Below are 24,305 nucleotides of genomic sequence, written 5' to 3'. Positions count from 1 at the left end.
TAATCGTCTCATCTACGAGCTGTCAAAAGCGTAAACTCCCAAAGTGATAAAAAAAAAAAAAAAATTTCCATTACTGTCCTAACATTCTTCAAATGCTTCATCTCCCACGAGAGAGCACATGTGCGCACATGTGTGTGTGCTCATACTTAAAAAGGTAAAGAGGTTCCTGCCCAAGTGTTTTCATGTCTGTCCTGCACATCTGGCTCTCGTTACAGCCTCTGTGACCTGCGTGTGGTTGGGCTCCGTCCCAGCCCCCATCGCTCCGCTGTGGGAGAGCAGAATAACGACTGAGCGGTGCTGGGTCCTAACTGCTGCGGTTCCCAGGACCCCTGGCAATATGGGTGGTTCACCGCTTTGCTTCAGGCAAGAGATTGCCTCCCACTGACCAGGCTGCTATTTTTCTTTTCATCTTTGTCTTTAGATTAAGTTTTTTTCTTCTTTTTTTTTTGAACCACCTACAGAAGTGCTTCTAGAAATGGATTTCTGTTATTTTAGTCCTTTAGAAGATAACAGCATTCTCCCTCATCATCTGTGGGATCATTTGACCAAATAGTATTTTTATTTTTTTATAACACTTCTTTAAAAAAAAATTCTGGACAGAGAAACATTGTGCAGCTCTACACATGGCAGCAGAGTTCAGTCACACACCATTAGATGTAGCTGCATCTATTTAAAAATGTCTATCCTGATACGTGAGAAACTGAGACATCTTCAGCCGTAATTTCTAAAGCAATGCTGCTACGTAATTAGTTCAATTATTATAACAAAAGCAACATTGGAGGCTGGAAAGAAAGAGGCAATTTGTAACCGTAAGCATCAACATCTGGAGTGTTACTGAATCATCCTCATCTGGGATTAGCTCATGAAAATTTATGAGCAGACCAGTAGCTATTTGTTGTTCACTGTGGAAACTGCAGCAAACACATTTCCTTTTATATTTAGTAGAGATAAAACAGACCAGTGCTTTTCAGACAGACACGGATTTTCAGCTTCTCTTTGCATTCTGAGCTGCTGATTCCAACTTCTGTTTCCTAACGACGACATGAGGGGGAAAAAATGTGCATTAGGTTTCTCGAGAATGTAGTTTTATGTCCCATATGAAAGCGCATGCTGCTTCAAGTCAACTCAAGTCAAGTTTGTGTTGCACATTTGAGGAACAAGGTTGTTCAAAGCGCCTTACATCATAGAAACTCTCATCAATTATATAACAAGGCCTAAATGTTACATGTCAAATTTTATCATCAAAATTATGAAGCAAATACCTCAAACATGTTGATCAGTTTTCCACAAAGGCAGGGAGGTTTTTAGCCTTGATCTAAAGGAACTCAGAGTTTCAGAAGTTTTTCAGTTCTCCATCAGTTTATTCCAGATCAGAGGAGCATAGAAACTGAATGCTGCTTCTGTTTGATTTTTCAGTATTTTACCTGCCTATTGCATCAATCTATCTATGGAAAAAAGAGTGCAATATCTCATCAGCTGAAAAATAATTACAGATTTTTTTTTTCCTCTGGCACTGTTTCTACTGCAACATGAATACAGGCAGTGAGTCAGTATTTTTATTTTGGTGTTTTGGATAATCACTTTTGGCTGGCAACTTTGTCCTTTTGCCACCGAGGTCTTTAGCTGAAGATGAGTCAACTGTGAAGTTCATTACTGTCCAAAGAGGAGCAGCTGTGCTAAGACGAAGTGAGAACTAGGGGCACTTGATGAACAACAGAGCGGCGCCCCAGATAAAAGGAGGCTTTCTTATTGACAGCAGCAAGTACGGAACGCAGAGGCACCGTTCTGTCACTGACGAACCAGCCCAGCTTTGGTAACAATACTCTGCTCCCTGGATAAAAAAAGCCCATCTGCACCCAACGAGGGCCCAAATCCAACAACTCTGACAGCACACACCGATTTGGACGCATTCATTACTGAACTTCAAAGCAGCATCTTCTCTACGGGTCTCTATGGGCGCTACAATATCGGCGCTACGCTGCACACCCTTCAGCTGAAGTACGACAGAGTCACAGCACAGAGTGCTGCGTTAAAGATTAATGAAGATACGGCAAAAACAAACCAGCTTAAAAAACATGCTTAAACGTAATCAAATATTTAGAAGTGGCAATCTGTGTGTGTTGCAGTGTTTGACTCGAGGACCCCAGAGGGGCCTTTGGGGCGTCATAACGTATCCGTAATGAATAGCATGATTGATGCTTTAACAGCAGCTGGATCTGGTCAGCAAAAGGAAAACAAAAAGAGGAAAGAAAATAACCAAACGCTCACTGTCCACACTGCTCTGTTATTCAAGGAGGAGTTTAATGTGTGGCGGTGGGACATTTATCACCTTCAGTATGATATAGGGATGTTTGTGTTTAGGGCCAATTTTATATCATCAGGCCACATTTATTAAATGGACTGTGCCTTGCCAGTATATAACTGTCTTTTTTTTTTTTCTGACTGTACACGCCTGCAGGATTTAATTAGAGTCGCGCCCTATTGACAAATATTAGCCAAAACATTTCACGTAACACTCATTTACGAAAGGAATTTTTCCACATTAATTCATGGTTTCTCAACCTGAATGCTCTTAGTGACGCACCTGCTTCTCCCCCCCCCCCAAAGTAAACTCGCTGACTCATTTGAACGCTGCTGATGAAGGAAACAATTATTCTCACTGTTTCTGTGAGAAGTTCAGAGTTAATTTCACACCGTGCTGCAGAGCACGCTGAAACGTTCAAGCATTGTTAGGGAGAGACAATGAGGAAAAGCAGGGAGGTGTGGACTCGACTGACGGGGTTTAATGAAGGCGCTGAGTCTTGTTTTCTCAGACGGGCCTGTGTTTGGCAATAATGATCACAAAAAGAGGAACCACCCACGTAGGACGGTACGAGCCATGCCGAGAAGCTCCAATCAGCGCCCAGCGTGCTCCCTTCTTCTCCAATCATCGTCACGTCCTGCTAAAAGATTTCCCACCAAATATCTCTGACCTCCTCCCGCCCCACAGTTAATTATTTCATGTCTCTGGAGTCCAATTATGGATGCTCAACTTCCTAATTTCCCATGTTTTCTACTTCAGAGTACTTGCAGGTTGCCATGAAGTTTCAGCAGATTGATGGGTCAAAAATAATTCAGGCCTTATCTGGCTGTGCAGCCTCTAGTTTAGCAGAGCATCTAAATTAAGGTATTTGGAAGTCAGCACAATTAAACGAGCCCACAAGTTTAATGGCAGAAGAGTTATCAGTTTCCACAGGTAACATTAAGCGCAAATAATTCAAGCACAACAAACTGCTCTGCTCCTTCCAACAGAACTGTTCAACAAGCTGATTCGTTTCTCTTAAAATATTCAAAAAACTTAATGTAGATTCGATGAGACGCTGAAACGGCACAACATTTTTCATCATACTGAAGCTGACTTTGCGAGACGCGATCCAGCAGATGAATTCAGTTCACGAGGCTCCACTGGGTTGCAATGCAGCGGAGAAGCCCCCCGCTACTTTTAAATCATTTATCCAGCAGCACTGAGGTCAGTCAGCGGAAGAAAAAGAATAAAAAAAAAAAAAAGCTGTGAAAGATTGACAGACAACAATGGAATGATCTGAAAGCAAAATGAGAATGAATTTTTATTTGCAGTGTTTCATTCTGGAGAGGAGCAGAGGGAAGAGAGGGGAAGACGTGCAGCAAAGGCCCCGAGGTCGGGAATTGAACCCCGGACGACTTCGTCAAAGAACATTAGCCGAAGTGAACAGGTCACCCACTCTGCCACTCACATGAAATATTAAATCCCTCTCTATGTGGCGCAACTCCTCTTGTATTATCATTCAAACACTGGACTACATCACAGAAGAGACTCATAACATCATAAAAAATAAAAAATAAAAAAAACAGGAAGCGTTTCTGGTTAATGATAGCAGAACTGATTTATTTTTAGCACTTTTCTAGTCTGGCTTCACAGTGCAGACATTTTCACTCACTCATTCACGGAGACACAGATCAGCAGATAACTTAGGTTCAACTCTTTCCCGAGCGCCAACTCAGCATGTGACAGGAAGAAGCTGAAGTCAAACCCACAAGTTTCTAAACGCAAGACAACCATGTGTCTGAGTTACAGACACACGCCTTTAACATGAATGCGACATAAGAACCTTCAGGGTTTTTTCTCAGTTAACGTGTTGCACAGGTAAACCTTTATCCTAAACTTTGTCGGGCTCCAACTAATTACTATTTTCGTAATCAATTATTCTACAATTAATTGTATTTTAAAAGATTGCCAAATTCTACTGATTTTTCATTTTACCACTTGAGCTATTTTTAAACAATATTAGACATTCATAAGAAGATTATAATAATTTGATTCCTTTCTTAAACATTTATTTTTTTAATTTACTATTAAAATGCAGTGATATAGCATTTCTTTAGTGTATGTTTCATAATTTGTAGCAAAGAATGCATCTGGTTTATTAATACTTCTATCATCAAAGCTCAGTCCATCCTGCTCAACTTGCAATATACTGTGGAGCTGATGTGCTGATTTTTTTTTTATTTGTATTTACTGAGTAATAACTGAATAACAAAAAGCATCAAAGAGATTCTTTTTGTTGTATTTTCTCATAATTTAAACCAGGAGAAGTTAAAACTATACCACTTTAGTTCTGGACAGAATACATTTACAGACACAGAAATGTTTTTTCCCATACCAAATACAAAATGGATTTGACCAAAATAATGCTCTGTGTGTTGTTCTTTCAGCAAATGGCCTGTCTGAGTCTATAAACTCTAGTTAACAATTAACTGATCACCAAGTCAGTTAACTATTCAATCTCTGTGACAAACATGTTCGCACAGGATCAGGATGCTGCCGATGATCTGCATTAGCAATTCCTAAAACAGCTGATTGCACAACAGTAAGCTTCTAAAAACAATAACCAGACATGTCTTAACTCATTAAAACATCTTACAACACTATAAAGCTAATTGTAGGTTGGTTAATTGCTTAATTGAAACGTCTGTGCATAAAGTAACCTAAATACCACATTGCTACATGGCAGCAAACCAATTTGAGAAATTTGTTTTGACTCCTTTGAGCAACGTCTGAGTCAATATTCAGGTAAGAGAATACTTTTCTCAGCTGTAAGAAGGTTGGGAAAAACTTGTCAGGCAAATCAATGACTAAACAAACATCGACTGTAACACCTCTCAGTCTTTCATAATATCTATTACCAAATATAACGCACTGCGAAGGAGTTTCATGTCTACAATCGTTGCGATTTCCACTCAATTTAAGCTTCATTCTGTCTGATCTAATGAAGTTTTTACATTGTATGGGTCATTATCAACCATCACGGTCACACTGAACACATCTGCTGAATACTTGTGACTCTCAAAGCTCCACGCCTCGCATAGATAGAAAAAAAATGGTTCAAGTTGCACTAAAATTTCATCCGACTTAGAGCAACATTATCATAAAATCCTGTTAGGGTGTCAATAAGATGCAGAGTGAAAATCTCTGTGAAATCAACTTGTTCACATTGCACAAAGGGCTTATGGCTTTTTATATATCGTGGCTGCATGCAAATACAGCCACAATGAAGCATGAATTGTGGCAGAATTAAATTCTTTGGTGAAATATGTTGCAATATCCTTGCGAAGCCCCGGGGAGGAAGGGATGTACTTTGAACAAGCTGTTAAAATTACAGGGAAATATCAGAAGTGGAAAGATTAGAAGTTGTAGTGTATCTTTTCCAGCCTAGAGAACGGTGGTTTAGATAAAAGAGAAGTTCTCAAAGAGGCTGCCCTTAAGTGCAGTGCTGTGTCATGACTTACTGATAGCACGGACCTCATATCCTTCATCAGAACTTGGATGGTGTTCGCTCCTTCTGCGCGGTTCTTTAATCTTGTGTTACAGAATATTAATGACCATCAAAAAAAAATATATATATATATATATATATATGCTTCCACCACTTCATAAGGAAAGAGGAAGCGAGTACTTTTAGTTAGAAACTGGCCCAGATGGTGCCATGGAGTACAGTGAGGGTACAGTTTCCCAAACACAATCCTCCCTTACAGGCAAAGCCCGGGGTAGGATGCTGCGCTCTAAATAGATCAGCTATGAATACAGGTTATTATCCACTGCCACCATCAGAAGTCAATCACATGAAGGACTTCTGAGAAATGCTGCTAAGGAATGCTTTTTTGGAATGCTTTTTTTTTTTTTTTTTTTTTTTTTTTACATGAAGCAAATATTTAAAAAATTGCCGTTTTTAAAATAAAACAAAAATAAAAATCTGTCATAAATAATCAAATCTATCTTCCCAGAAAAACCTGAATCTTGGTTTTGCATTCTGAAAACCCAGCTGCCTTCTTAAAAAGAGCACCTGGTTCATGCTGCAACAGGAGGAAGCAGGAAACAAAAAAAAACATGAGCTTCTGGGAAAATGAGGCTTCCGTCAATCATTGAGCGGCACTCGCACATGCCGATCATTATAACCAGGATGGCCCAGCTTTCTGAGACTCTACAGCGGATAACTAAAAGAAAGACATTGATGAAAGTGAAATTAATAACTCACTCTGAGGTACAGCTACAAAGAGTGAAGGTTTAAGGATTCATCTTCAGGAAAAGAACTTTGATGTGCCACATGGAAGATGAGAAAGATGGTAAAATCCTAAGGTCACAAAAAGACAATGTTTCAGTCCCTCAAACAGCAATAGCAGCAGCTTTGCCAGCAGCCAAGCTGATCAAATGGAAAAGGAGTTCTTTTGTTGCAGTGCTGCCTGCAGTTTATTCATTTTTAAATCATTCCTTTGATCTCGTAACATTTGATCCTGTCTATGCTGAAGATCGCGCTCCTAATGATCCTCGGCATTCATTCGCTTGTGTCAGTCCTCATTACTGACCTCCGTCTTACCAGTAATGGCTTCCTTCAAATCCCATTTCACTATTTATTTAAATACCTCCCTAATGGGAGCGCAATCGGACTGGGAACAGCGCCACAATTTCAGGTTCTGCTTTAACTGCAGCGCAAGTTTGATGATGTGAGCAAAAAGAGGGTCTTTAAAATGCAAAATAACTATCAGCAGATGCAGGATTGTTGCTAAAGCCGGTTTACTGCAGTGTGAGTCAGCCATTTCTTAATTGTATGACTTTAACTTGGTTTTAATTATTTGCCTTGTTTTGAATAGCACTCTAATCTAAAACCGCCTTCGCAGCAAAAAGTCTAATCACTTGGTGATCGTAGCCGTTTACTTCTAAAAACATCAGGTATTTTCAAATACATTTCATCATTTTTTGACATCAACAATTTTAAAAATGTACTAGAGAAAAAAATAATAATTAAAAAAAAAAAGTGGATGACTTATAAAGTTTAGAGAATGACAAATGACAGAGCAACGAGGCAGCACCTTAATCCTGACAGTTAGTGCACTTCTGGGTCAGAAATTTCTATAACAAACTCCCATCAGTCAACAGGGCTTTGGCGTTTCTACACCATCAAACAACCCACTCGCACCAGCCAGCTCAGCTTTATCGATTAGAAGGGACAGAAAAACAAAATGGAGTTCGAATGTATTTTGACCTCAACAACTGTGCCAATGATAAGGACAGATCCATTACGCCAGTCAAGAGAAACGTGAAGGGAAGCAAGTCGTAGATCCTGATCAAGCAAACATTCCCATCATTCCCTGCTTTCTGCCCCCACATTTACACTTACTGATATAGTCCAACAGCAATTTTAAACCTTTGTTGTACTATTAATTTGGATCTTAATGAAATCTTAAACTTACACAGATGTGACATAACAGGAGGAATTCACTATTTTATTTACTACAGAAAAATGTCCCTTTTGCCAACCTTACAGAATTTCAATTATGGAAAAGTTTTGTAATTTTTGACTGCATATTTTTAAAATAAAAAAATGTTCTATTCGTAAATGTATACATAAAAGACATCCAAGTTAAAAATGCTTATGTCAGCCCATTACATGACAATAAATGCAACAACAAATAGCCACAGGATTACTAAACATCTTATCAAATATATGAAAATAAAAAATAAAAATAAAAATAAAAAAAAGTAACATTTCAGCTTCCATTTGTAATTTGTTTTCTTCCATCAATCAGCCTTGAACTTTTTGTTGTCCCAAAAAGGAGAATAAAAAAAATAAAAAATCAGCTTTTTTTGTTGTTTTTTTTTTATCAGTAAACAGACAAAACTCTACTATGTTGAGCTGATGGGTGTGAATGCTGAGATTATCTGAAATTAAGTCAGAGAAGCACATAGACGTACAAAGCCATGTTTCCATACTGCGTTGACACATGTTCCTTCAGGCTGTAAGAGAGAGCTAGACTTTCAGAAGATGACAGAAAGCCTAACCAGAGTGCAGCACAATTGTTTTTAGCATCTATCTGGTGTGGAAGGTGCCGATTTGGAAATATTTTGACACTTTTCAGAAATCTCAGAGACAAGGTGAAGCTTTACGCAGGCTGATGAAGACAAAGTTTGAGTATTGCTAGCCGTGATAACCAGGCTAATTGCTAGCATAGGATGCTAAAAGTAGCTTAAAATGTGTTACAGCAAAGCCTAAGTAAAACCAAAACTGGCTTTGAAAAGAAATTGTAACTGCATCCAAGAGCATCTAAGAAAATACAGCTGGTATTTTCACAAGAAATTTTGTTGTGTAGGATTTGTTCCTAGCAAAGGCTATATTTGCAGAAATGTGTCTTTTGTGTGGACATGAATGACGGCAGACAGCAATAAATAATCCATGTCTTTAGGGTAGAAGACTTACAGATGCCATATTGTAAACAGAGTGAGAGAAGGTGGAATGAAAACACCTGTCCAGCTGGTCTTTGATCCCATCATGCAGGCCTCCTGTCTAATGCCAACACAAACCAGAGGAGAAACATCACAGCTCACATATGCTACAGTCCGTCTCACACACTCACACACATACGCAGCAACTTTCATTTCTAATCAGCTGTGGGGCAAAAAACCTTCACAGATTTGTTTGTTCCCATTTCTAAACTAATGGCTTCATTTTAATCAATGAACAAAAACGCTATGCCATCAAGCCAGTGCAGCGCATCAGAGCATCTTTATTGAAGTCATTATGATTATCAAGCTCGCCTTTCAAAGCTAATGGACATGTATACCATGCCCAGGCTGAACGGTACCTGTCCAAACTGAAAAGGTAAATCTCCTGAAATATTGTTCATCTAGCAACCACCCTCATAATTAATTAATTTATCATCTTATAATTGTTTGGTCCATACAGCATAAAGGGAGGAAATGCTCATAAGCTTTATAATGCCCAAGGTGGCATCTTTAACTGCTCTGTGTTGCACGATTGGCAGTTTACGCACAGCTTCGCCGTTGAATCCCAGCGAACATAAACTCCATCTTTACTTTGTGGCATCAGCAGAACCAGATTAATCCTCATGTTTTATTGTTTGTTGCTCATTAAATTTTCATTCTGCAAATCATTTTAAACAGGGAATACCGTTCACATCTAGTTCTTCTAGTAAGGAGTAAGTGTTCCTCTGCTAAACTCTTTGATACTTCGACTTTACTTTTTTATGAGGTAAGAATGAGTCACATGCATATGAGGTTAAACATAATAAAGGTCATCCGCAGCACAAGATGGCTTCAATGATTCAACAAGACGTGGCAGGGTTTTTTTGTTTGTTTTATTAAACAGGGTGATTGGTGCTAACTGGGTTTAATTAGCCAACATTTAAAAAGATGCATGCAAGGTAAGAGATCAAAGTCATGGAGAAAGAATAACTGGGAGAGATCACATCTGTTTTCACTTCATTGGCTGTTCAAGTCTTTACTCAGCGTCCTTCTCGATATCCTTGTTAATGCAGCGTTATTAAGCAAAAACAGCCTCGTCAAGAGCTGCTTATCAGTCCAGCTCAGCTCAGACATAAAGGCCCAACTTCTAGCTTTCAGAATATCAAAAATTATCTGAAGCAAGCTGCTGAGTCCGACCAAGCGCACACAGGGACTCTTCTGCAGGGAGCCGTTTTCTGAGCACCCAGGTGTAGTTGCCTTGTTTATGTTCCCCCGCTTTCCGCAGCAAATACATACTTAAAGGATTTAAGTGCGTAGGATTGCTCATTAGTGTTCGTGCTATGATACAGAACACAATTAACATTTTCCCATGTGACCAGTAAGGCCATATTGTGCAGTGCAGGACAGTGCTGCCTATTAGAGCAGAGACATGGTGGACTTTAAACATCTGGATGAAGAGCTGCTCGTTCTCTGGTTTTCAATTGCAAAAAGCTCAAACTTAGACTGAGCTCTAACATATAAAGACTGCTTTGTGCAAACAGCAGAAAACAAATCAAATCCATTCGTAAGTATTTAAGAGACCAAGTGGAAATGAGGATTAAACTGCGTTATTAAGCTGCAGTCTTAACTAGAATCTACATCAAGAATGATGACATCTACTTATACAAGTAAAATATCTGCTGGACATTTAAGCACCGTCATGAATTTGATGCTCCGCAGTTCCTAAGAAAAAAGAAATCTGAATAAAAAACAAACATGTCCGGCAACATCTGCCTGAAGGCGACACTAATTTGCTTCAGTGTTTGTTTTTAAGGGAGAAGCTCCCAGCTGATCGGCTTCCAATGGAGCCAAGCAGAAAGTCATAAAGAAGGAAAATGCGTCTTACATGCGTCTTACAGTGACGCATGTAAGAAAAGATTCGAGTTGTTTTAGCTCAGCTGGCTAAATTAGTCATAGTCATTTTGAGAAAGGTCTCAAAAGCATACAAAGAAAAAAAAAAGAAAAAGCCTTTTTTACGTAAAGGCTTTTTTTATGTTTTGCACAAGGGCAAATAGTCGATTGAACTACACCTCTTTAGCACACTTACAGAAATCTTCTGCATCAGTTAGATGTTTCAGCTCAAAGACCAAATAAAGATATTACAAATCAATACAACAAACAATTCACTAATAAAGGGGGAAACAAATCTACCTGCCATCTAAGAAATTGTGACTAATTGTTTGTAAAATCATGAAGCAACGGAGGTTAATCACTGTACCATAAGTATTTAGTTCAATTTAACTGAACACACCATGCCCCTAATTTTCAAAAAACTCAAATCCTTCCTCCTGTTTCTGATTGGTTGTTTCTAATCGGGAGTGGTGTGTTTCTGCAGATGGCTGTAGGAACACACAAAGGAGGAGAAGGGCTTGATTTTTTCCACATACCAGACTATCAGAACATGGACAGTTTCAACACATATGAAGACACATTTGTTTATAAAAGATACATACAGAACCTTTAGTGGTTCCAAAAAAACTAAGCTTTTAGAGCTGTCTAGTAAAAGTTTCCACTTAAGTTTGATTGAGGTGTTGCAGTACGACCTTAAATGCCACTTCTTAAAACAACAATTCTGAAGAAGTGCGGACCGGAATTCATTCACTCATTCCCACTTTTGTAAGCCAGATGATTAAAATTTGTTTCGTGATCTGAAACATCCATGTGCGACAAAAGGTGTGTTTTATTTCCAGTGATTTTTCTTTTCTTTTTATTCTAAATCTGAAAGCACTTTCCAGGTCAGCTTTCAGATTTACATAAAGACACACTGTACTCTTAGACTTCTCATCTAACCTGTTCACCTGGAAGCATTTTTCACATTCAAAAGCTTCAAGCAACAACCCAGGACAACACCTGTTCTTGTGAACTGAATGCATTAGAAGAAAAACCCTGTCAAGTTAACCCCAGAAAAGAAAGATCACTGACACACCTGTAAAAGATATCCTTTGCACAACAATGAAGCACCTGCACAAAAACGTCAATACAAGGCGGTTTCATTGCAAACACAAAAGGGAGTTTTTTTTACTCTTTGAACATGTCAAGGTTTCTGTGTGTGGAAGGAAATCTGAGTAAAAATAGAAAGGCATACTGTTACTTTTCTGTCCTCCCATGAAAAAAATGAGCATAAATAATGAAAAATTATCTATAAATATTTCGAAGAGGGGTTGAAAGAGCATGCAAGGGCTTTTTGGAGAATCCTAATAGAAAATAAAGGCAGGTATGAGCTACAATATAATGGCCACTGTGTGCAACAGCTTCAGGTTTCAGCCGTCTCCTATTTGCATAGTCAAAACCTGGCCTTGGTAACCTCGACTAACAACGACCCAGTGGAACATAACCCGGCATCATCTAAAGAACTACACTAACAACAGCCTAAACAACTTACATGTCCATGGTTTATGAAGCCATGTTTCTTGGCAATTTGGTCAGCTTCTTCCGGACCGCCGGGTATGTGGACCGCCCATGTGTTGGTGTAGACCTTGTGACCCAGAGCCGATCCAAACCCGGACACCAGGAGCACAAACACAGCCCCGATTAGCAGCTGCAGCAGCCTGAGCCTGCGGCCTATGGAGGGAAATGGAGGCCCAGAAGCCATGGGTTCTCCTAAAGCAGGACAGTCACGGACCGAAGCAGCTCTCCAACAGGCTGGGGCTGCTTACAGCACATGCAGATGCACAGGGAGTCGAAGGCAGCGAGAGTCGCAGCTCACCTGGAGAGAAACAAAAGAAGATGGGACACCATGAAGCATTAAAACCAATGTACAAGTTCAAAACAGCAAGCTGGACTGAATCCAGTATGAACAAAGATTTATCACCCCATGTTAACAAAAATATAGGAGGAAGAAAATAGAAGAACAAGACAAAAGATAAAAATCACATCTCTTCCCTGAGTTTTTTTTTTTTTTTTTTTATCTTTGCAGGTTCCGGCAAAGATAAAAAATTATGTTCTTTTCTTTTTTTTTGGTTGCAAAGCACTTACCATGTTTGTTAACATTTTAATTTAGAAAACTTTGCTACCTTGTATCTTTTGGTATTTCATTTATTTTTGCGCAAAAAGAAAACATTAAGCTAGATTAAAGTAGAAGACAAACTGTCTCAACTGTTCACATCACAAGTTTTTATGCCGATACATCTTTTTTTTTTGTGCTCTTTATGTTATCATTTTAATGCAGCTGCCATCAGACTGCAATGCAACCAGCTTGCAATCCTGACGTGACCTGGACTTCAATGGTCACTCCAGTGTTGTGTGTGTTGCACGCAACATCGCATGCAACACACACGACATGTTGCATGCACCAAGTTGTATTTACGGACACCAATACAGATGCTATGTATGGAAGGCCACAAGGAACAAAATCTTATAAATGCATCATTAAATTATTAATTAAATACAACGTGAAAATGCTTAAAATGTTTTTAATAAACATTTCATTTATTAATTACCATTAAATCATTCAAACACAAGCTTATGCTTACACAGATCTGTCAGCCACGTAGTCTGGATGATAATCTCCTGCTTTCATGCTGTCTGCTAATTGTAAAATCTGTCTAACTTGTTACAAAGGCTGCCACAAAAATCAGGCTGTACTAGTTGAGTTCAACAGATCCATGTAAGCCCCGCCCAGAGCTCCACCCCTCAACTTGTCCTGGTGACGCCTCAGAACAAGAAACTAGAAGTAATTAAATACATTTAATTAATAATTTGCATCAGCTGTTATAAGTCTACATTTTAATAATAATACATCAGTTGTCCACATCATTTATGTTTATCTATTTAAATATATAATTTATGGTACATTTAACTAATGCCTTAATGAAGAATTTATTTATTTATTTTTGGCCCTCCATAGGGAGTTGTGCTATCAGAATAGACAAAATAGGATTTCCTCCATCAAGGTTTTCTGCTGTAATTTTGCTAGTAAACACTGCTGGGGGATAACTTTTATTTTGAAGAACAGAAACTAGGGTTTCAAGGAAGTTAGCTTTTAAGAAATGCTGTTCTGCTGAGATAAAGCAGAAAACTAAAACTCCAAAGAATGGACAAAGCGTGCAATTGTAAAATAGAGCAGCAGTCACATGCTTCTTTTGTCTGTTGCTTATATTTGATCCCAGCCTTTCATGTGGTCCAAAATCCTGGGTCTATCACATGCACCAATTTCTCATTTTAGGTTACGTCGAATAAAACGTGACATAACCAGTTAGAAAACGTTTGACAAATATAGAATTTAGGATCACAAAGTGGCCTGGGTATAATTTTATGAGAGAAAAAACACATTTTAAATGCTAAATATATGTAAATGTACTTAGGACACACCAGATGTTAAACGAATCACATAACTTACAGTATTTACTTATTTGTTTTTGATCAACCAACAAGGAAAACAAACTAGAGCTCCCAAACAGCAGGTTTGCGCATCCCAGCTAAGAACAGGCATTTAACAATCCGGCATGACGCAGTGAGCGGGATGTCTGGAGAGGACCTGGTATTGTGGTCAGGCACACGGCAGCAAATTTAGGCCTCCAAACTCCCACGGGACATGACTGTCAACGAAGGTTGCAAAAGAAAAATGCTTAGGTAGACCGAGTTGGCAGCAGAGGTGGAGGACTGTGGTTGGAAAGCAGGACCACACCCTGGATGCTGAGGGATAACAACAGAGTCCGTTTCAGTAGGACGTGAAGTAGCCTCTCGAGGGTGAACGCCTCAGGCAGCAGTGGCAGCTACTGAAAAGGCTGCAGCCAAGGACAGCACATAAAAAGCAGTGGAGAGAATTTTTTTTCACAAAGTAGAAATTTTTAGTGCTTCCACTTTTTTTTTTTTTTCCTTTTTTTTTTTGTAGCAGGCTGCAAGATAGCCTCCCACAATAAACAAAGATGGAAAACCCAATTTCTCATTTTAGGTTTCTGCTGCCAGGTTTGTACCCAGACACAAATCTTAGCTTGTTGTTTAATTGCTTGCTGACACACTTCTGCAGTAACGCTGTGGGGTCAGCTTTATTGTCTGTTCAGACCATTATCCCTCATGCTAACTGCTGTGCCACCGAATGAACTAGACCTCACTGAGCACAATGCTCCTATTGTGCGGTTCCCTCTCCGTGCAGTTGTACGAGATCTCCAGTGGTGTCTATGGTGGAGCCACTGCTCTCACCTATTTCTTTTTTTTTTTTTACTCAGGTGTTATAAGCAATATAGTCACTTCTCCCATGTAAGCCATTGTGTTAGCCTCGGGAAGGACAAACAAGCTCCTGAAGATTTCCCATGATGATACGTGGCAATGAAAGAATAATGCGTTTAGATGCAGCGGAGGCTCATTTTTCTCATTCCTCTTATAAAAACCTGTTATTTCAAATTAAAAACACAGGAGCATTTCAGTGTAGGGGTAATCACAATAAAAAGTGATCGCTTCACATCCCCAAAACCAAATGCAATACATTTTCAAGGGCAGATTGAACCAGAATTTTTTTTTTTTTTTTTTTTTTTGAGGTCTGACTCACTGATTGAGGATAGGACTGATTCTGATTTTCTCCCTTAAGGATTATATAGAAATTTCAACATCATCCCCATTTATGAAACTCACATTCGCAACAGGTAAGTTATTTTAATCAAACTAAATAAAAGTGTATAGAAGTACGAATGGTGGGGCTAATTAGTTTTGACGCATTCAAACAAACAAGAATATTTACATTTTTCGGTATCTGATTTGCCTCTCATTTACCAGCGTCGATCAGTTGAAAAATCAGCTTATTCAGATTTCTGACTGGTTAATCGGTGCATCACTAATATTAAGCAAATAACTGACAATTGTTTATTCAGAAACAATCCAGAAATTGACGGTGGGATCAGCATCATAACAACACATTTGCCTACTTGAAAGACAAAAAAAGTTACTACACCCATCAATTCTTATAAAATGACTTAACGTTAGCATGTGGCTCATCTTGTGCTTGCTACACAGGGCCAACAAACATTTCCAAGTGTTAACACACATTGTGGAAACAGCTGATCTGGCCAACTCCTTGGCTGGCACAGATAACACACCAGCTAAAACATCTGCTCTTTTACTTTTCCATGGATCAGAGCAGACCTTCCCAGCCAGTGACATTTTGTTTGTCTGTGTTGGTGCGCAATGTTGCGACAAAGAGAAATCCTGATAACTTGGGTTGGACTCAAAGCACTAAAATGACATTTGAAACCATTTTATGACCAAAATATAGAGATGAAGACATCCTGAGATGTCCATTAGTCAAGTGAGAAGATGGTGTCTTAAACTGTAATGTAAATTTTCTTCAGTGGATTATGAGGCAAGTACCAGTCAAACAGGTCAACCTGTTTCTGTCCCGGAAAGACAGGCTGCTTTTCCAAGTCAGGCTTTATAAATGCCTACATTTTATTCTATAAATAGCTTGACAACAGAGGCAAATCAACCTATGTCACGTTGAGCCAACAGAAAAAAAAAAAAAACACATCAAATTACACTATATCAAAGATATATAAATCAAATCTTTACCAACATCAGGTTCCAAAGAGAGAAACCTATCCAAAAGTCTGCGTGTACAACTCACTCAGTTTTGTCCTCTGTCCTTTGAAGCAACAAGCAAACAGAGTGTCAATGTTCTCCGGGCTTTTGTTTGATTTTCAGACACACGCTGACATTTAACTGCAGAAGCCTGTGACCTCATCAGAGCAGCTAACCACTCAGTTTCCTGAACGTCAGCCTAAAATGCCGCACACGCCACAGCCAACAGACCGCCAAACTCCTGCAAGAGACGCTAGAAGGGGTCAACATTCGCCGCGTTTAGCGTCTTTAAGCTCCCTAAAGTAAATTACAGTGCAGGTCAGAGTCTGACAATGCGCTGAAACTATATTATAATTAGCCAAGAATCATTAAACCCCAGCAGATAACGGTGACCTCATTACCGATCTCATCAGGACAGTTTTGGTAAGGAAGCAGTTTTTACACCTCATTGGTTTATTGTTTATGTTCTGATGAAATTTGAAAAAAAAACAGAAACAAACTCCAGCGGGTTGAGCCAACATGACCTTTAACAAGTTATTCTAAGTCCGCAATTACTGTCGGCCCGCTCACTGAGACACACATGAACTACGTTCTCTGCAGTCAAAAACTCTCCAGAGTGTTTTAGAGATAATACGCTGCGAGTGTAGCCAAGGGCTGAATTATGAATATAATACATGAATGAATATAACAAGGACAGCGCATATTAGCCTATGCAAAATTTGTGGTTTGTTTATTGGACCAACATACAAATGAGCAATTTATTCATTCACGGCAAGTCACTTTATAATTAGCACTGCAGGTGTTACGTAACGAGAGGAGCTCATATTATCTGAAAAAATCCTTAATTAGTTCCAATTAAACGTAAAAATCCAGCTTCCAGTTTCAATTATAGTTGAAAAAAAAAAAACCCCTTGGTATCACGGAAAGCACACAAACATTTTAAAGAAATCACACAGCATGATCTCACTAATTTCATTAAAACAGAAAGGATTGACTGATATCACTGCCGCTAAAATGAGTCTGCGCTTAAAAAAAATACTAGTCATTATTAAAGCCGCATAATTTATTGAATAACTATCATAAGCACAATATGTGCAAAACCGAAAATGTAAAAGAGCAGGTTAATGACTTGAAGTCCAATAAATGCATCGGTTTACTCGGAGGGAACTTCCTGCCGCTACAGCAGAGCAGACTGAGGATTTTCTTTCTCTTCCTCTGCAACGATGGCAAAGAATATGACAAGTGAAGAAACAGTGGCTTGGTTGCAACTCGTGTCAATACAGCTATTTTTTATAGTTGCATCTCAATTGCATGCTTTCCTACTGTGGCACAGCTTCAGTTATATTTTTTATAACGTACATTTTAGGGAAATGCATGGAATAAAGTAAATGTAATTTTAAAACGAAGTTTCCTAAATAAGAAGGATGGATGGCTCTTGATTTCCACTTCATCATTTTTTTCTTTTGTACTGCAAATAATTTTAAACAACCAAATTTATATTTTATATGAGTAAAGGCTAAGTGTGCAGCTGACCAGCAGTCCACAGCAGCAGGAAAGGAAAGGACAGGACTGTTCCTCATGGCTTAGAAAACTCAACTTTTTCTCCGTGGTCTCACAAAAAAATTATCTTGACCTTTGGAAGTCTCGACATGTAACTTTATAAACTACCTGCCTAACAATAAACCGGATTCTGAACCTGAAGATCACCGTCGCTAAGCAATCGTTCTCAGACTGCGTCAGAAAAGCTCGACCGGGATAAGACATAAACAGCTTTTCGACGCTGGAAGGCAGCAGGTCTGGAACCAAATGACTTCCAGAAAGGCGTTATCAGAAGTGACAGGAGAACAGCCCAGAAGAAGAGGCTTGTTTGTATCTTTGTCGGAGAAAGTCCCCGGAGGACAGAGACGTCATCTGCAGCAGTCACATCATTTCTAAGAAGGGTAACAGCAGCTCTACTCCTTTTTGTCAAACACGCAGCCTGATTAAAGACGACGATAAAGACGCATTTTCGATGGGATTCCTTTTAAACGGAGAGGCTGCAGGGGCTTGGGGAATGCTGACTGCGAGCGCAACAAGACCTGAAGATATGAGGAGAAGAACTAGACGGTAAAACAGCACCAACATTTCAGACTGAACCTCATTTTTAAACAACTGCAACAGTCTTTACGGGAGATACCAATAAAGACTGTCTGCTGTCTAAAAAAAGTTTAAAATATTTTTATAATTTCAATCTGATATAAAAAAAATTAAATGTTGGAAACGAAAACTCAAGCCTCCCACATGTTTTCCTTGCGTATAACAAGGACAAATTTGGAAGCACAACAACAGTCATGGTGTTTAAACGAAAGAATAATAGTAACTCAGTTTTAAAACCACAGTTATTGAGCTATGTGAGCCGGCTGACTACCGGAGCAGACAGCACAGCTACTTAGCAAGTTTTTTAAAATATGTAGAGAGGAAAACAGACAAAACTAAATCTGATCAATACACACTTAAAAAAAAGCTATCCTTTTTTATTTATTTTGCTTAAAGCTACACATTAAAATACTTCAAAAAAAATGATAGAGATAGCACTATTATAACTCAGAGCACCAAAATCCAATTGATTATTTTTCCTGTTGCTTGTCAGTACTTTCAATACGTGATGCGTAATAATCAGCAGGCAAAATAGAGCAACGTGTCTGACAGGCATCAACAAATTGCTGCAACTCCCGAGTCTCACTTTGGCTGCTCGAATGTGAAAGTCATCTTGAGAAAATGGGAGGAGGACGTGTGGATCTGATGCAGAGTTATACATTTTGTGGCTGCCTGCGAGCAGCCGGAGCTCTGGGGTGGGAACGCTGCTCATGTGAAATCGCTCTCCTTGTTATAACAAGAGTTAATAAAACTCTCAAAGACAAAGGGTTCAGCTCCTGGCAGAAACAATCCCTCATTCATATTTATATGTAAATACTGCGACGTGTTTTTGTCCTGGACTGAGAGGCTTCATGTTTTCTGGGGTAAATACTTCATTATGTGAATTTTTATGTCTGATTGGTCCTCTCTCTTTTTTTTTTTTTTTTACCTACTGCATGTCAGTGGGTTTCACAGTTTTCTGTGATTATCCATGATGATCACAAGCTGAAAATTTCGAAATTAACAGTGCAAGACATAAACACAACAGGAGGCCACTTCTCACAACGTACCAATGCAGCAGCAACAACTCTGACACCCAATATCAAGAGAAATAATATCACCAGAAACTGATGACTTAACCTCCTGCCCCATCGGTTCAAAACAACCAGATTTATCTGCGTTACTTTACAAAGTTCCCAGAGAGATGAAAACACACGGAGGAGCAACAAAAGTCTGCTGAGAGCTGAGCTGAACTGCAGCACAGAAGAGGAAGAGCCAAACTTCTCTCCCTCTCTCGGTCCGAACCGCTCAAACACATCCATATTTACCAGATTAAGTTCCCCCCACTGCTGCGAGCTCTCCGTGGGGTTGACTCACCTCAGTCCTCCAGTTCGGCTCGGAGCTGCGGCTGGAGCTGATCCGATGATGATGAGGATGGTGATGATGACTCCTCCGCTTGACAAATATGTCTGAAACTGTGGCGCTCCGTGATCAACGCCAACTTGACGCCACGCTGTTCCTTCTCGCAGGTGCCTCCCCCTTTTTTTCCTCTCTTTCCTCCCTCCTCTTATCTACTTCTGACGATCGTTTCACTATTTTTTTTTAAGGGAATCAAACCGATTTAGCAGCGCGGATCGGAAGCAGCAGTTTTCCTAACGTCCGCAGGAACAACCACAGAAACCGGACGCGGCGTAGTCGACGTAAGCCTCCGTTTATGTGTGTGATTGCCCCCCCTTCTTTTGGGAGAACACCACAAACTGACAACAGCGTAGTCAGTAATCCATTGCCTGCTCGTAAGTGTGAGGGTTTCGGCCGTAACTGGGGGCAGCTGGCTCGGTGAAAGTCGGCAGCCCGACCAGAACAAGTCAAACACAACAAGCTAAAGCGAACGGTAAACTTACCAACGGCTCAACTTACCAGCTTCCTTTACATCCTGCTCGATCCTGCGGCTTATTGTCACACACTGCGCCGTTAAATCCGACGACGACACGGCGAAATGACCGAAGAAGGCGTAAAAGACAACTGCTGATGATAAACAGTCATGATACCCCTCCGGTGTACCGCTGAGTGGTCGGCACAAGCCCCAGGAAATACGTCAGGATCATGGACAAAGTGGAGACGTTTGAGCAACACCTCCTCATGGAGCAGCAGCGCTGCTGCATCTCCACCTGCTGGTCACCGGAGGAACTGCACCATGGATGTGTCGCTCGAAACGGAGCAGGCTCTAGTTGCCGATTCCCAAAAGATGAGAACCGGTGTTACGTCGATCCAGGCGGCAAAATATGTGCTTGCTCGTTTCTTATTTTGTACCCAAATGTTGGTATTTTGCCCATTTGGCATGTTCAATATTTATTTTTGTGTTTGATTCGTCTCAGAAACTCAAATCTAGGAACACCGTGACGCCAGAGTTAATCTAGTAGCAGTTTAAATAAATAATGGGACTTGCCATTTGTTGTGGCTTTGGAAAAAATACAAATCCAGGAACTTTTGATTATTAGAAATAGTGTAGAACTACAGCATAAGAAGTGAAAACTATGTTTTATATCTATGCTTGCTTCACCAAACCTGATCTAAATGAATAAATCAAACTCTAGCCTAGGAGGTAAATTCAGCGTTTAGATGCTGGACCAGGGAAGCATCTCAAACAAGCAGGACATCATTCCTCACGGACCGGAGTTGAGCACTGATGCAGAATAATATATTCCAGGTAAACCAGTCTAAAGTCCAAATATTAAATGTTTTTTGGTTTGTCTTAAAAGAATATTCCAAAATGGTAGTTTTGTCTTTAACAAATCAAATTACAGTTTCCTAAATTTTAAATGCGTTATAAAGTATCTAAGTTAAATGTGGAACAGCCCAGTGAAAGTTTAACCAGTTCATGTGTTTTAGATATTGATCTGAAATTAGCAAATCAATTCAGATGTCGTGCAAAACACTGAAAAAGCTCTTTCCAGATTGGCTTTGTGTGTAAACAAGCCACACAAAAAACTCATCTTCTGTTTGAACAACAACTTTTATTTTCCCTAACAGCCCTCACACGTGCCGCCCTCAATTGGAGTGGTGCCCTGGTCAGTGAGCCATATCACTCGTGTTCAAAGCCACCATTGGTTGGCACTTGGAAATTCCCACTTTATGGTACAAATGGAACGCAGTGCAAGTGTTGAGCCATTTGCAGGTTTAGTTAGTGAACTGAATCAAACGACCCGGTTCCAGGAGAAGAGCTGAAATTCTACATTAGAGGCTTCATCTGACATGCAGGCTGTGTGAGTCGGGCTGATGCCAGCCAGCCAGACGGTCGATTTATCGCGGGGGAAAAACATGCACTAAAGAACCAGTAAGCCGACTGTATGCCAACAAGCATCATCCTGACTGAGAAATTTGTTGCCAGCATGAAAGGATTATGAATCGGCTCACCGGGCTCATCCCCAAGGTCAGGAGACCCCTGCAGCTCGCAGCCTCTCTGTGAAGTGATTAACAGCTCTTGCTTAATAAATCAATCACACCCCTGCAAACAGGCACTCATTTATGACATGTTTATTTTAAGATGCGAATAAATGAAACAAATTAAAAAAAATAATAATAAAAGTGCATCAAAACTTTAAAAAGGCACCAACTCTTATAGAACGGCCAATAAAATAAAACCTTAACCCAGAGTTTATTTTACTTCAAACTGAAGTTTTTTTGCAGTTAGCTGTCTGTTATAAAATTGATAAATGCCAGAACAAAGATAGATTTTCCATGACACCGAGTTTTTGATTGTATGATTAAACTTGACTTTAATTTGAAAAATGCACCATCTGGGCCGTTCCTGCAGCCAACTCTGAACTGGTTCCCATCCGTGTGGCCACCTGTGTTGCTTCTTTTTAATTCATTTCGTCCATTTCATTCGCCACCATCGCTCCGCTTGTCTCTGTTGGATCGATTAAATAAAGACACACAATGCCAAAAAGTGATAGGGGGTGACTGAAGTGTATTAACATCATAAATGGATTTATTTCAGCTCAAGCAGAATAAAAGTCTCCGTGTAGAATTTTGAGTGAAGGAATTTAATCTCCGATTCCTAAATTTAATTTTTGGCTGTGTACTTGATGATCTGTGCCAAACTAGCTTAAACATGTTTTAAATGGTAATGCATCTTCTTTACCTCTCCTTTATTCATGGCCTGTAGTCATGAATTGAGTCTTCAATGGTCCTTGCACAAGAAAGGGAGTATTTCAGAGGTCACAAAACTGTTAACCTTTTTCTTCAGTGAGTTTTTCCCATGTTCACTGGACAGCATGTCCAGTGAACAATACACACTATCACAAGTGTGTATTGTGTTAAAACCACAGTGTCCTCAAATTGTTCCATTTTAAAATTTTGTTCAATTCAATGAAAAACTCCCTGGTCTGTCCATTTTGCAGCAACTAACTTTATGATATACAAAATATGTTACATATATATGGCCACTAGTGCAAAGGATTTTAATTTTTTTTTTTAAAAAAGGAGGCATCACTAAATTTAATGATATATACACATAATTAGGTTCCTGATTAGAACAATTTGTCATTAGAAGATCACCAATAACAGACTCCCACACTAAAACAGGTTGAGCCTCCAGCTATCGGATATTTTCCTGGAGGTTACAGCAGCATCTTCGCCCCCTTTAGCTGCATCATCATCCTCACTTTAACGCTGCCAGCGTCTGATCCCTGCCTTCTGTGGAATAGACTTATCCAAGCTCCGATTCTCCAACTCTTGTGATAGTGAGCCGCTGCCATCACCTGCTATTTGAGTTAGAGGCATGCTAGCACCATCCAAATCTCACTTCTACCTTCCCTGTAGGTGTCGCTGTACTGTGCTTGAGCTACATAAAATAAAAAGATACTAACTATATAACTAATATAAGTTGCACTGGCTTATAATAGCAATACTTAAAATTGTTTTAGGAGATTTTTATTAAATTATAGAGTCACGGTAATGTTAAACAAAAGTGCATAATCACTGATGCATAATTCCAATTTAGCAGATGACTGATTATTGGCAATTTCTACTCATCATGAAATCAATTCTTGAGATTTTTCATAATTATTAGCCCTCAGTTGTTATTTGATGTTACTAATATGTTTTGTACTTTGAGGATCTTACAGTATGTTGGAGAAACAAGGTGTTTCTCGCCGTTTTAGATAAGTATTTTCTGCACTTTCAGCCGTCTGCCAGTAGGTGGAACTGAATGGAGCAACAGACTAAAAGTTCATTGAAGTGGTCAGTTACCTATTAGCCGTCATAAACTGCTTGAGAAAATTGACTTTTTAATGTAGCTCCAGCTACATTAAATGAGTAAAAATGATATCTGAATTTGGATAACATATAATTAGATGTATTAAAACACAGTAAGTAAGATAGTTCAATTAACACAAAGCTTTACAGAAGATCTAATCTTATTAATGCCTCCCGCTGGGTGTTGAATAGAGTTGTTTCTTTATTTCACCCAGTATTTAATCCTTTATCTTAACATAAATGTATGAATATTGCATCTTTTCTGTTAAAGAAACACACCTAGAAACCTAATTAGTGTTGCAGAGGACACATTTTGAAGTTCAAATAAATCCAGACATTACATTTGCTGAATTTGCACAGAGGACGAGGGTTAGCATTTCACAAGAAGGGCTGCAGGAGCTGCTGTGAGCAAATCACTGAGCCAACAAGAGTTATTACTGAATGTGTGCAAGAGTTTAACAGTCTATTATAGGTTGCTGATTCCATTTCTGTTCTCACTGTTCCAGTTTGGTTCCCTGCATGCAATAAAATCTCCTCTCAGGTCTATTTCCCTGGTTATGTTCTACAAATGTCATAAAGCCTGTTCCTCTGTCAAATAAACATTAATCAC

General features: G+C 39.4%; 1 protein-coding gene across 4 annotated transcripts in view; it reads right to left on the bottom strand.

The window, feature by feature from the left end:
* Positions 1-20,589, bottom strand: part of furina (furin (paired basic amino acid cleaving enzyme) a) — an 81,051-nt gene extending 60,462 nt beyond the window's left edge. The window contains exons 1-2 of one of the 4 annotated variants that reach the window (XM_055036376.1): positions 20,354-20,589; positions 12,195-12,518 (exon numbers count right to left, since the gene is read on the bottom strand). In XM_055036376.1, coding sequence (XP_054892351.1) covers positions 12,195-12,404 — 210 coding nt within the window. In that variant the 5' untranslated portion in view covers positions 12,405-12,518; positions 20,354-20,589. Of the gene's footprint in view, positions 1-12,194; positions 12,519-13,284; positions 13,385-16,367; positions 16,424-19,813; positions 20,074-20,353 lie in introns of those variants that run through there. The other 3 variants (XM_055036377.1, XM_055036378.1, XM_055036379.1) reach the window with 3 other exon arrangements.
* Between the last annotated feature and the right edge of the window lie 3,716 nt (positions 20,590-24,305).

Source organism: Poeciliopsis prolifica, unplaced genomic scaffold (genome assembly GCF_027474105.1).
Source record: "Poeciliopsis prolifica strain line A6 unplaced genomic scaffold, Auburn_PproV2 SCAFFOLD011, whole genome shotgun sequence".
NCBI classification, from domain to species: Eukaryota; Metazoa; Chordata; class Actinopteri; order Cyprinodontiformes; family Poeciliidae; genus Poeciliopsis; species Poeciliopsis prolifica.
This window is presented reverse-complemented; position numbering and strand designations above follow the sequence as displayed.